The sequence below is a fragment of the Epinephelus lanceolatus genome, chromosome 8, assembly GCF_041903045.1.
Source record: "Epinephelus lanceolatus isolate andai-2023 chromosome 8, ASM4190304v1, whole genome shotgun sequence".
Taxonomy (NCBI): domain Eukaryota; kingdom Metazoa; phylum Chordata; class Actinopteri; order Perciformes; family Serranidae; genus Epinephelus; species Epinephelus lanceolatus.
Genome location: NC_135741.1, coordinates 44,956,895 through 44,971,843, shown reverse-complemented (window position 1 = coordinate 44,971,843; position 14,949 = coordinate 44,956,895). Strand labels below are relative to the sequence as shown.

Below are 14,949 nucleotides of genomic sequence, written 5' to 3'. Positions count from 1 at the left end.
TTGCTGTATCCCTTCTAGAGTTCAAGGCTGCATTTGACATCTTTATTCAGGATGCAGAGGACGGCTGCATCAGCACAAAAGAGCTGGGAAAGGTGATGAGGATGCTGGGACAGAATCCCACCCCTGAGGAGTTACAGGAGATGATTGATGAGGTGGATGAGGATGGTATGTCAGCAATATTAAGCCTGTCACATTGCTGCAGATATCAGGAGCATGTATGTTTTAATAGGGTAAAAAAAAAAAAAACGTTTTAACATTCAAGAAACTTTAGTGCAAATATAAGGGAAGGAAAACTTTTTAAAAGGTCCCATAACTGCAAATATGATATAGAGATTTGGAGTCTTTAAAATATTTTGGTGTGTTCACAGGCAGTGGCACAGTCGATTTTGACGAGTTCTTGGTAATGATGGTCCGCTGCATGAAGGAGGAGAGCAAAGGAAAATCAGAGGAGGAGCTGGCTGAACTGTTCCGCATGTTTGATAAGTAGGTTTCTCTTTGTATTTCTTTTCACACAGTGCACAGAGTTACTTCAATATCACTAAATGATGTGATAAAGAGAAATGAGAGCTGACTCCCACTATTAGATTGACAGATGGTTTAAATATCACTTAAGTCAAACAAAACGCCGGTAACTTTGATATAAAAAAAAAAAATCCAAAATATCCAAAAATCCACGAGAACACACTGTGGTAAGCCATATTCTCATTGGACACAGAAGCACCCTGACTGTTGTGCAGCCATCCTTCAGCAGTCACCTGGCCCTTCACACCAGAAGAACATTTATCTGCTGCGCCTCCTCTGTAAACAGCCCAATTGCTTAACATGGGCGCAGACAGCTCTTCACTGTGGACGCTGCCACGTCCTGTGTGAACCAAGAGTTAGCAAGATATTATGTGGGTTAGCACAGTACACTCAAAAAAAGTTTAGTGTTAATGGGTTAAAATCAGTAGATATTCCAGATAAATATAAGACTGATTTCCTTATCTTGTGTTGAGGAACGGAGATGGCTACATAGACCTAGAAGAGCTGAAGGCCATGCTGCAGTCCACTGGAGAAGCCATCACGGAAGATGACATTGAGGAGCTGATGAAGGATGGAGACAAAAACAATGATGGAAAAATTGATTATGACGGTATGGAAGCAAGTCCATTGACAGTACAACAGACACCAAATGTATGTCCTACAAACACTGTTCATATGCAAAGATTTTGCATTTGCAATTAAAGATTGCAGGAAACACGACAACCAGTCCTCCAAACTGAACATTCTACATTTTTTGTCATCAATTCCCATAACATTACCTTGTTTGTCACTGAGAGTCAAAGTCATTATTTACACTACCACTAAAGATTCTTGTCTGAAAAACACAATGTATTTTTAAGTCTTTCAAGTGTAAACAACTGACCAGTGCCAGGGGTAGTTTTAAATATAATGCTATCCAGATTATACCATGCTTTAAAATAAGATTCTGGACTTTGATGCTGAACTTTTACCTGCCGAACATTGGTACAAAACACCAGGGTGCATACTATTCCCAACACATATATTCAAGTTGGATGAGAGAAGAAATAATACTGAAAAGATAGAAATAAACAACTGAACAAACAGCAGAAGTAACCCTATTCGAATGCACACATGCATGCATATCTACATGAGCATGAGAATGGGGGGGACGCATGCTCATGTTGTGCCCAGCCATGGGTTTTTTGGCAGCCTATGTTTTATGTTTTTAGTGAGTTTCTGTGTTTCTATGTTTGACTGCCCATGATCGTCATGGTAAAGTGCTTTCAGACACTGTTCTATTAATCTGCAGTGATGGAGCTTTTAAGTATGGCTACCTTGTGGATTTTGATTAATTTAACTCTTGTCTGCAACAAAGTTACAATTTTTTTTTTTCGAGAACACAGTATGCTAGAAATTTTCTGTTGCAATGGAATACACAAGATTGAATCACTGTTGTGATCATTTGAGTGGAGTTAAGAAAAGGAATGGTGGAAAAGCACCTAAGAAAACAGCTTTTTCTTTCATGGTCATGGGAAACATTCAGTCCCTGCAGAATAAACTTGATGAGCTGCAAGGAATCATACCATGGTCTGGGTGAATACTTGATTCTGATTGGCTGCAGGGTGTGATACATTAGAAAGTGATATAGGACACCTACTAAGTAGTTCTTTCTTTCTAGTTTAATGTGAAGGCATTATATTAGTATCAGCCTGTTTCTAATATGAGTAAGGGGCGCTGTCAAAGACTCTGTATACAATTTATTTCCAAAATCTCAGGGCTGCCTTAAAACTGCACTTACTTGGGCAACAAGAAGATTTGCTGTGCATCAGTACAATAGTCAGAAAAAGAAGGGCCTGCAGAGGAGATACTCGCACACCAATTCAGCTGGGCTGGACAGCCATAAAAAGGTGCACAGATCAATGCAAAAAAATAGACTTTTTTTCTATTTGCAAGCTAATGTTAGTGACTGGAATGTTAACCATAGGCCTATGTTTCAACTAAGTATTACAAGCTTTAAAAGTCACATCATGCAAACATTTATATGAGTGAAGCTAGAAATCTTCAGCTGAAATGTACAGTTTGCTTGTAGGTTAATAGCTAATGTTAGCTTACAAGTAGGCTAAGCTAGCTTGGGATAGGGACTGTGGTTAGCTACCTAGCTAGCTATAGCACATTCTCTGGGGATTTGGGGGGCTGCAACAATTTCTGTCTCCCCCTTTTTTTTTTAAACTAACAATCTTGCAAATAGTGACTCTGAAAGATCCTCAGTCTTTACAAAGTCTTTTTCTGTGACTAAAAACTCTGGATTCAATTTTTCAATTTTATTTATAAAGCCCAATATCACAAATCACAATTCGCCTCACAGGGCTTTACAGCATGACATCCCTCTGTCCTTATGACCCTCACAGCGAATAAGGAAAAACTCTCCCCAAAAAAAACCTTTAACGGGGGAAAAATGGTAGAAACCTCAGGAAGAGCAACTGAGGAGGGATCCCTCTTCCAGGACAGACAGACGTGCAATAGCTGTCGTACAGAACAGATCAACATAATAAATTAACAGTAATCTGTATGACACAATGAGACAGAAAGAGAGAGAGAGAGAGAGAGAGAGAGAGAGAGATGCAGGACAGACGATAATGATAATAGATTACAACAACATTAATGAAAGTAATAAAATTATAATTATACTTCCGGCTATTGTGGTACAATATGTTGAAAGTATATATTAATATCTGATAGTATACATATATGACAATAATCATATGTGTATAATAACAGTAGAAGTATGACTAATGATAACAGCAGCAGCAGGGGGCATCAGGCAGGAAAACAGCAGCAGGACAACCACACACGTCACACCATCCAGGCACCGCTGCAATATAAAATAACCTGCAAGAAAGTGGAGCACAAAGGCTCCGGAGAAGAACCCGAGTTAGTGACATACAGTACAGCCGAGTTAGCAAGATGCAATAACAGGACATGAGAGAGAGAGAGAGAGAGAGGGGGAGAGGGGGAGAGAGAGGGAGAAGGGGAGAGAGAGAGAGAAGGGGAGAGAGAGAGAGAAGGGGAGAGAGAAGGAGAGAAGGTGACCGGTGTATTATAGGTGGTCCCCCGACAGACTAGGCCTGAGTCAGAATTAAAAGACAAATCTTGGTCAAATATTACTCCGAGGTTTCTTACGGTAGTGCTAGAGGCCAGAGCAATGCCATCTAGAGAAACTATGTCATCAGATAAAGAGTCTCTGAGTTGTTTGGGGCCAAGAACAATAACTTCAGTTTTGTCGGAATTTAACATAAGGAAATTTTTATGTCTTTTAGGCAATTATGAAGTTTAGTTAATTGATTAATTTCTTCTGGCTTCATCGATAAATACAATTGTGTATCATCCGCATAACAATGGAAATTTACAGAGTGATTTCTAATGACGTTACCTAAAGGAAGCATATATAAAGTGAATAGGATTGGTCCGAGCACAGAACCTTGTGGAACTCCAAAACAAAGTACGTAAGGATGATTCATCGTGAACATGAACAATCTGAAAACGATCAGATAAATAAGATTTAATAAGATTTAAACCAGCTTAGTGCAGAACCTTTTAAGCCAATTAAATGTTCCAGTCTCTGTAGCAGAATTTGATGGTCAATTGTGTCAAATGCCACACTAAGATTTAATAAAACAAGTATAGAGACGAGTCCTTTGTCTGAAGCAATCAAAAGATCATTTGTAATTTTAACTAGTGCTGTCTCAGTGCTTTGATGCACTCTAAACCCTGACTGAAATTCCTCAAATAAATTATTATCATGAAGAAAATCACACAGCTGGTTTGAGACTACTTTCTCTAGGATCTTTGAAAGAAAGGGAAGATTAGACACATTGTCTCTAGACGTGAGAGGGTTTCAGACTTGAGTCTTTAAAAGGTATTTTCAAATATTCTCGTGTGTGGCAGGCATTAATCACTTATGATGCAGCATGAATTCTTTTAGCCTACATGAAAATGCATCACACTTATCTTTGCATCAGCAATGAAACCTTATGATGAAGCATGCATTATTATAGATGAATCATTTGACTTTACCTAATGCATACAATGATAACTTATGATCCTGCATGGACTATTACAACATTCTATGAGTCCTTACTACAGTTGATTGTTGAAGTGTGTATAGGTGATTATAATTATTGATAATGCATTTGTTGGGAACATAAATTCGAGCTTCACACAGAGGCACCAAATATGTTGGGATCAACATATTAGGCCTCACCAAGGGGCACCAAATATGTTGGGATCAACATATATATTTTGGGAACATACTTTTAGGTCTCACCAAGGGGCACCAAATATGTAGAGATTTAATTGGCTATCGGAAATAATTAATAATTATTCTTAATAATTATGTTAAATAATGTGACTTAATTAACATTAAATCACCTCATGGGGCACCATTCCCATAAAGGGAAAAATGATAGCCAGTTAAAGGTATCAGTCTCATAAAATACGCTAAACTATTAATTTGGAGTTTTGATTAATAATTAAATTAATGACAACAACCAAAATTAACAGTAACACCTGAAGGATCTCGGAGTTCTTGACGCAGCAGAGGTTGACTATTCATTCACTCACGTTAGATATCAAGTCATGGATGGCAGTGAATTTCCTACAGCTCAACCAGGACAAAACAGAGGTTTTAATTATTGGTCTTGAAGGCAAGAGAGAGAAACTTTTACCAAAACTACAAGATTTTAAACCTTCACAATGTGTAAAGAGCCTGGGCGTCATTTTTGACTCTGAGCTTAATTTTATTCCACACATCAAAAACTTAACAAAGATAGGTTTTTATCATCTTAAGAATATAGCCAGAGTCCGCCTGTTTCTCTCTCAGGTTAACACGGAGGTGCTGATGCATGCTTTTATCTCTTGTCGTTTAGATTACTGTAATGCCCTGCTCTCTGGTCTTCCCAAAAAGACCATCTCTAACCTGCAGCTACTCTAAAACTCAGCCGCACGAGTGCTGACGAGGACCAGAGGGCGGGCGCACATTACACCAGTTTTAAAATCGCTGCATTGGCTCCCCGTGTGTTTCAGGATCGATTTTAAGGTTCTTTTATTAGTTGTTAAATGTCTTAATGGTCTTGGGCCATCTTATTTATCTGACCTGCTTTTATTATATCAACCCTCGCGGATCCTGAGGTCCTCCAGCACCGGCCTTTTAATTGTTCCAAAAGTCAGAACAAAAACCCACGGGGAGGCTGCATTCAGCCATTATGGCCCTCACTTATGGAACAGCCTGCCGGAGAACATCAGGACTGCAGAGACTGTTGATGTTTTTAAAAGGAGGCTCAAGACTCACCTCTTTAATTTAGCTTTTAACTGATTTCTTTTACTCTTTTATTCCTTCTATTATATGTTATTTTTACTTTCTAATGCTTTTAAATGATTTATTTTTATAAGGAACCCCGACTAGTTAGACATGTAGTATATCATCAATATTAGTGTCTGTTATATTAATTTGATATATATGACATTGTAGAAGTCTTTGTTCTAAAAAAAAAAAAGAAAGAAAATATAATTTCACTCGTAGGTCGTTGTTTACGTCGCAATGCAGTGTGGGTAGTGACGTCAACTGGTAACTGCGTGAAAAATGTCAGCTATTCAGCCGTTTCAATCTGAACCCAAGCGACAAGCTAGCGAGGAGGACAACACAGAAAATATACAGGAAGAACACGAAGATGTAATAGACGAACAGAGACATGAGGTGCGAGTGGGACAAAACAGCTGGTGTCAGTGCGGAAACTGCATCTCCATGACAACCGAGCGAGAGAGCGTGTGTTGTCAGGAGCTTCAATTTTTGTCAGCAGCTGTTCAAGGTACCGTAAAACGTCATCCAATATCAATGATCCCAGAGATTAGCATCCACCACTGTCGTATGCTTTATATGTTGTGATACACAGTAGACACACTGACAAGATGCTTACGAGTTTGATCATTGTTGAAGATATCCCGTGCATCACAGCACACGACACACTGCATCAGACGTGTCTTTACCATAATCCTTCTGAGTCTCTGCATCGAACTTACTTGGAGAACACTGTACACTTACACTTACAAATTGAACGGGTGGACTGTCAGCTTCCTCCATAACCAGTGGTGTGTCCGATGGTTCACCTTCAGAAGCTACAGCAGCAGGAGCGGGTTCTTTGCAGCACAAGAGAGCATCCAGCGTCTCCTGTTTTTGGCGTTTTTTTGTGCGCATTTCACTCCCCTCCTGAAGGCATTTAGACTCCTTATGTGAGAAAATTGTCGGCACGGCATTTTGTTTAAGTTGAAGTTTATACCCAGCAGCACCCGTTAGCTCCTTTAGTAGTTCTGGTCAACTAAAGGCCTCAAAATCATCTGGGGAGAAGTGGCGAGAACAGAGCCGCGGTTCTTTAGGAAGTTCTGTTCATCCACAAGTACTTTCCCACTGCTTTCTTCCTCTTCTTATCACTAGGAAACGTGTAAACTTACATCAGTTCCCTTGTTGTCTTTTGACTGGAAATTACATTCGAATGCAGCGCAATGTGGCATTTTCTCTGGTGATAGCGTCAGGTAGCAGCAGCTGTCAGGTAAACAACTCACAGAGCAACCATTCTACGTCATCACTCCGGCATGCATTGCACGAGTAAAATAATGGCGGCCTCCTGTGGTAAAAATACGTTGTAAACATTGAAGAAATGACAACATTTCATGTCTTTCTAATAACATATTTTAGTACAATAGAAAAATTGTGGCTTATTGAGCCCTACATGTCTAACTAGTTGGGGTTCCTTTTAAATCTTTATGCATTTTATTATTATTTAGTTTCTAAATCTTCATTTATTTATTTATTTATCATTATTAATATTATTTTAATCTTTAAATTTTTAATTTTTTCTAATCTTACATTTGTATGCATTTTATCATTATTTCATCTCATACTTGTTTTATCTTATCATATTGCCTTTTAGTCTTTTAGTCTTTTAGTTTTTAGCTCCAGTGTTTCCTCATGGGGGGCCTCCACACTGAGAGGTGTGTCCCGTCTGCCCGCGGGGACGTCGCCCTGGAGATCCCTCAGGCCCAGAGGACTGGGGGACTCTGCACCATGTGTGGAGTCCACTCCAGTCTGTCTGGGTCAGGGTGGTCTCTGTGGCGGCGTTCCCTGTGGCCATAGGCTGTGGCGCCTCTCAGTGTGGATAACTCCCCATAGGTGGTTCTTTCCTCACCTGGTTCCTCAGTGCCCAGCCATGTTATTGACTATATTGACTGTGTGTGTGTGTGTGTGTGTGTGTGTTTATATGTGGGGGTGGGAGGGGCGGGTTTTCAATATGCATGTAGTATTTTTGTTTGTTTTTATTCTGTGAAGCACTTTGTGCTGCATTTTTAATGTATGAAAAGTGCTATACAAATAAAGTTTGATTTGATCTTGTGCAACATTAAACAGACAGCAGGTATGATTCCAAAGAATTATATTTATTCACAAACTAGCAAAGCAAACCAAAACACACAAATTCTAACTAACTATATACAAGCTTAGAGAGAGAGAGAGAGAGAGAGAGACACAGACACAGACACAGACAAAGAGCCGTTTGGTCTACAAAACAAAATGGCTGACAACAGGGAACTTCAGGTCAGGGGAGGTATTTGTCTGACCGTGTGGTCAGGACAAAGACAAAGGGAAAAAAGCGGGAACTTTGAGATGCCTGTTTGGGTGTAGCTCTGTTGAAAGCCTATTTGTTAATGAGTCTCTTGCAAACGGTCTGGATTAGTGCAGAGATTGTTTAGTTGTGTGCAAGAATCTGTTTGTGAACAGTATTAGCAAACTAAACACGTAGCTTTGGCAAAGCCAACTAACCAATGACCTAACTGCAAACAATCACAAGAATAACTCAATGACAGCATTAAATCACATACAACAAGTTAAACAGTCTTGCTTAGCCTTTAAAGCTGTGATAAAGCTATGCCCAGTTGTTACATTACCGATCCTTGAGTGGATGGGAGAAAGAGTCACTTGGTGGTGTACTGCTTTGTTAGCCGGAAAAAGAAGGCTGGGAAGAGCTGTGGTTCCAGCTGCAGTCTTTGTTGTGTCCTTTGTTCCAAAGGTGAAACTCAGAGGAAGCTGGTCACTCAGGGTTTAGCAGAGTAAGACGCTGGGTGCTAACTCACTTAGTTCCTTGTTGCTGGAAAGCTAGTTGCAAACCTTGTGCTTGTACCTCTAAATTTCTGGTTCGGGTTAGAGAGTCTGTGATCAATTGCCCCACCTTTGATGGTTTAGGGCAAGGAGCAAGAGTCTGAGCATCTGGGCTGGTCCAGGCCCAGCAGGAAAGAAGTGTGTGCTGCTCCGCAGTTGGAGCAAGAGAGAGAAGGGAGCAGACCTTGTACAGATGCCTGTGACATCAGAGTCACATGTCACTGTAAAGGTCCTGTCCAATCAAGTTTTGGGACTTGAGTCTCACTGAGGTGTGAGGTGAGACCTCCTGTGGAGATGGGTGTCACATAGCTCTCTTTGTTTGAAGACAAAGAGCATGCAGAGGAAAAAGCCTTCAAATGTTCCGTTTAGATTTTACCAAATGATCTCTGTGGTCCTGTGAATCCCAACACATTATAAGTCAACCTCTAGTTTATAACTAGGTAAGAGCATCCATAAGACACTTGACACTTTTATTTATAAGTCACATCTATAATGTTTTATGACTGTTGATATAGTGTATCAGTAGGCATTTTTTGTGTTTACAAGTGCAGTCATAGAGCATTTTAAATGCATTGTAATTTACTATATTCTCTGACTTTAACAGGAATGTGGCTTTGAATGTACATAGCCACTCCTTCCCCATAGGCAGTCGCTCTCTCTTCTATATGTATTATATTGCTCTATTGCCACTGTAGCATCATCAAATGAGTCATCTTAGTGGGTCTCAGAGAGGACCAGAATACGAATGTTATCTAATGTTAATAAATTATTGATATCCCAAACCTTATTTCTGAGGCTGCATATATTAACACTGGTATTTTTTTAGCCCTTTCCTGGGAAGTTTATTAGTTACAGAGAAGGTTACAGATGGGAGTAAACAGAGAACAAAGCAACACTATCTCAAAAATCAGTCAAATATGTGAGCCTGCAGAGTTACAAATTCATAAGCTTGACTTTTTCCACTTTCTCAGTTTTCTACAATTATGTTATTCCTTTTTGACCGACCCTCAAGGTAGTCTGCTTTCCCAGTCATTGAAGAGACTAATTCACACATGGTATTAATGTCTGCGCGTGTGCCATTGCACTTTATAGTCAGCTCGTTACAGCTCTCTTTTAGGTCTTCAACTTATCTTTGAACAAACTGTTAACTTTAGGTCCTAGACATCTTCAATCATATTTTCCAGTCTTTTGTTACTAGAATTGACCAGAATTTTAACAAAGCCCTTGAAGTTGGTTTCTTGCCAGTTAGCAACCGCATGTGATCTTGCTGTTGCTTTTAAAGACCATGCACCTGTGCTAGACCGAGACAGTCCTCACTTTTAGGTTTGGTGTCATGGTTGGAGTGTTGGTAAGCAATGTACCCCTTAGTTCCAGCCGAGACAGGTAACACTAGCAGGGCAGCCACAGGGATGCAGGCTCACTTCCTTGTGGAATCAAAAGTCTACAGAATGATTCTTGAGCAGAAAAATACAGATATATAGACAGATATTTTACAGGCTTTTCAGATTTGCAAATAGCAAGTGGCATACCTGTACAGGTTACACCAGCCCAGCACTGAGAGGCACAGGAAGAGCTTCTACTCTCAAGCCTCAAGGATCCTAAATGAAGACCCTACCTAATCCAAAACCTAACCCCATAGACATTTATTTATGATTACTATACTTGTAATTGTAATTGTAATTACTATACTATACTATTTTGAATATACGAATTGACGGAACTGATGACTGCATTTTACTGCAATCATATTTTATGATTTCAAGTGACAAATAAACTGAATTGAACTGAACTGAATAGCTTGTAAGCTAACAGCAAACCTTCCAGTAGCTGACGTTAGCTAACAAGTAGCCCTGTCCGGGTTGGGGACAGTGGTTAGCTAGCTAGCATGTAGCATACTCACTGGGTATTTTAAGGGCTTCAACAAATTCTATCCACTTCTTTTCCTATTTGAAGTTAGTAATTTTGCAGTAGTGACCCTGCATGAACCCCAGGCTTTGCAAAGTCTTATTCTTTGACTAAAACATGTGGTCTTAATAGAAAGCGTCACCATTATGGATAACTTACTCAGGACATTGCTTTGTCACTTTATGACATTTTATATTTTAATATTTTAGCTTACCCATACCTGCAACATTACTACAGCTAACAACAAAGCTGACAGATGGAGTCACAACATATTTCGTAGGTACCTGCAGGTTAAATGCACATATTTGGTGTTGGTATATTCCTAATAAATGATTTCCATCTCAGTTGACTCTTCGCTAAGCCCTGCCCCTTTGTGAAGGTCTGTTGAGCTGTTTAAGCTAGCATGGAGCCCACACTTTAACTAACTGCACTCCCTGAAGAAAAATTATCAAATTTTTGTAAAATCAATAAAACAATGTCAGAGACAAGCAGACAAAGTGGTCTGTAATATGCATTTGAAAGATATATCCAGGATGTCAAACTCACACAGCAGTGAAAACAGCTTAAAAGAGGAAGGTTGGTAGAAGCTAAAGCCTAACTTTAGGCTACAGATGACAGTGTAAACTGAACCACCATGTTACTAGTGGGACAGAAGACAATGAATATAAAGGAAAACTTGACCAATATTCAACCAGCTGTAGTAGTGTGTGCTGATGAACAGCGTTTGGCTTCCCCCCATGCTGCCCTCAGCCGGCCATGGGAAGTCAAACAATGTTCAGCTGCACACAGTGCGATGACAGACAGCTGGTTGAATAGTGGTAAAGTTTCCCTGCTTCCTTTCACTAGTTCCTGTAGAGCAGGATAGGTTTTCATTCAGCATTATAATAATTAAAAAGCAAAAATAGCGTGTATACATTCAGTAGGCTATACCTTCAATAGCTAGCTAGCTAACCCTACACTTTTCAGGGTTTGATTTGGGTTTTGGAATGGGGAAGACTTATCTCCCTCCAACTTCTCTGGGTAACGAGTATCATTAATATATATTAACGAATATCATTAATATACAGGCAAAAACTTTTGCTTGAAATCCACAAAACCAACCTAAAAGCAAAGGAAATCTGTAGAACAGCCATGTTGTTGTCGGACCCTTGACGGACATGGCCTGCTAAGATTGGCCAGTCTGCATAAAATGGGGCTGGACTTAATGAAGGATTTTTGGGGGTTGCTTCAATATAGGAAGAAAAAAAATGCTAGATGTCTTAAAAACATATTTTCATTCTTGCATTTTCTGAATTAATTAATATTCTGCAGGCCGGACAAAAAGCTTTGGCTGGCCGTATGTGGCTGGTGATGATCGAGTTATATACTGCCACTGTGACATCGAATCAGAATCAGAATCAGAAATACTTTATTGATCCCCGAGGGGAAATTGTTTAAATGAAATGAAATCGCATCGCATCAGTTTCCATTTTCCCCCTGGTTTACCTCAATTATGACACCACTAACCTCAACATGTTGTTCTTTTAAACTGCCATAAATTCATGAATGGATTGCTCAAAATTTCCTTCTGCTAAACTCAAAAAAAGACTGGGATACTTTTATTTGGCACTGACTCCTCCAATATTCTAATTATAAACATCCTAGTATTTTTTTTCTCATACTTTTGTTGGGATTCACTCTACCACAGATGATTTGTCATTTGTTAAAATCTGAACTGGACATGTGAAGGCTTCTCCTCTTGCCATCTGAAATGGTAAGAGATCTCATGTTCTTTGTTCTTCAACAGAGGACAGCTATTTGACACCCATCTCCACAGGATGCTCCACCTCACACCTCAGTGAGAGACAAGTCTCAAAACTTGATTGGACAGTACTTTTACCGTGTCAGTTGAATCTGTGATGTCACCAGGCAACTGTAGAAGTTCTGCTCCCTTCCCTGTCAGTCCTTCTCTTTCCTCATGGGCCCTTGACCAGCCCAGAGGTGCTCTTTCCTGCTGGGCCCTTGACCAGCCCAGATCTCTTCCCTGCGGAGCTGCTGACCAGCTCAGAAGCCCTTTCGCCTAAACCACTGAAGGGGAGCAATTGCTCAAAGACTCTCTTTCTCCTGGACCACGATTTGCTCTCGCTCACAGCAGAGGCAAACCTGAAACCAGAGAAATTAGTGTGCAAATACAAGGTTTCCAACTAACTTTCCAGCAAGAAGGAGAACCAAGTTGAGTTAGCACCCCAGCATCTAACTCTGCACAGACCTCGAGCGACCAGCTTACTCAGATCTGCACCTTTGGAATAAGGACACAACAAAGACTGCTTCTGGAACCACAGAAGAACCACCCCTCCATCCATTCAAGGATTGGTAACGTAGCAACTGGGCATAGCATTAGCTCAGCTGTATTGGCTGAGCAAGAATGTTTAACTTGTTAATTGTGAATTAATGCTGTTTATTGAGTCATTGTTATGATGTTGCAATTAGGTTACTGGTTAGTTGGCTTCGCCAAAGCTAAGTGTTTGGTTTGCTAATGCTGATCACAGACAGAGTCTTGCATACAACTAAACATCCTCTGCAATAATCTAGACCCTTTGCAATGCATATCACATTCACATAGACTCATTTACAAATAGGCTTTCAACAGAGCTACACCCAAAGAGGCAACTCAGAGTCCCACTTCTTTTCCATTGTCCTTGTCCTGACCACATGGTCAGGCAACACCTCCGCTGATCTGAAGCCAGCTTTGATTCGGCCATCTTGTAGTTCTATATTGTCAGCCATTTTGTTTTGTAGGCCAAACGGCCCTTTGTTTCAAACACCTGCCTCTCTCTCTCTCTCTCTCTCTCTCTCTCTCTCTCTCTCTCTCTCTCTCTCTCTCTCTCTCTCTCTCTCTCTCTTTGTTCCTTAGAATTTGTGTGTTTTGGTTTGCTTTGCTTTCTTTGTGAATAAATATATTTTTGGAATCATACCTGCTGTCTGTTAATGTTGCACAGGAGTGAATGAATAGTCAACCCCTGCTACGTTATAAACTCCAAAATCCTTCAGCCTTTACTGTTAATATAGTAATTTTGGTTATAGTCATTAATTTAATCAGAAATCAAAATCCCAAATTGATAGTTTAGTAAACTTTATGAGACTGATATCTTAAACTGGCTATAATTTTTCCCTTTTTGGGAATGGTGCCCCACGAGGTGATTTAATGTAAATTAAGTCGCATTATTTCACATACTTAATGATTATTATGAATAATTATTACTTGGATTATTATTTGGAGATCTATTACGAGGTCAAGCCTGTGTTAAGGCTTAAGTCCCAACAAATGGTGCCGCCATGTAAACCCGCCTGCCACAACATTTTGTGTGTTCCTGTGTTATTTGTTCCAAAAAAAAAGTATCCCGGCCTAGTAGATTCCCTACAATTTTGGTGCCTCCGTGTGATGCCCAGTATTGTTCCCAACATTTTTGGTGTCCCCCCATGAGGCCTAATATTGTAATTTACAACACTTTTATCTTACCACATCACAGTGAAAAAAAACCTTGGTGTGTTATTTTGACAGCAGCCTCACTTAAAACAGTCACATTAAATTCATCATACAGTCATGCTTTTTTCAACTCTGGAACATTTCCAAAATACACCATTTCATTCTACATAAAAGCTTGAAACAGTTATTTATGCTTTTATTATCATCACAGCTAGATTATTGCATCTCCCTTTTCTTCGCCTGCAGTAAAGTATCTCTTTCCTAACTACAATTAATCAACGAGAACACAGTGCACCCTAGAATCTTTGCACTGGCTGCCTGTCGTGTTAAAGTTAATTTTAAAATTGTCCTTGTCACTTCAAATCTTGGCCCCATGCTACATTTCTGACCTTTTAACTCCCCACATGCCATCATGGGCCTGAAGTCTTAAATTAATCATTCTGCTGTTATTTTTACCACACACACTTTGTCAATCTTGTTCAAAAAGTTTATTTTTATCATTATTAGTATTGTTATTATTATTATTATTATTACTGACTTTGTGTGTTCTCTCTGACAGAGTTCCTTGAGTTCATGAAAGGTGTCGAATAAAGGATTCAGCTCAAGGCCTCATTGACTGCATCAAGATCTATGTCCATCACTGAAGACAATGTTGAACACAGAGCTTTAATCTGCATTTAACAATAGAAACAATGTACCTGTCCTCAGCAGTCGCTTGTCCTGTAAGTTATTTTCAAACAACCTCACAGAGGCCCTGAAAGGTTTGCAAAAAGATCTCATTAATGAGAAATGTCTTTAATTCTGATACTGATAATTAATTCAAAATGTCATAATACAGACTATTTTCATTAAAAATGTTTTCATAATTGCA

General features: G+C 39.6%; 1 protein-coding gene across 1 annotated transcript in view; it reads left to right on the top strand.

Annotated features, from left to right (window-relative positions):
• Positions 1-14,949, top strand: part of LOC117258686 (troponin C, slow skeletal and cardiac muscles-like) — a 38,094-nt gene extending 23,145 nt beyond the window's left edge. The window contains exons 3-6 of the mRNA XM_033629777.2: positions 19-165; positions 369-483; positions 996-1,132; positions 14,638-14,949. Of these exons, the coding sequence (XP_033485668.2) occupies positions 19-165; positions 369-483; positions 996-1,132; positions 14,638-14,669 (431 nt within the window). The 3' untranslated portion in view covers positions 14,670-14,949. The remainder of the gene's footprint in view (positions 1-18; positions 166-368; positions 484-995; positions 1,133-14,637) is intronic.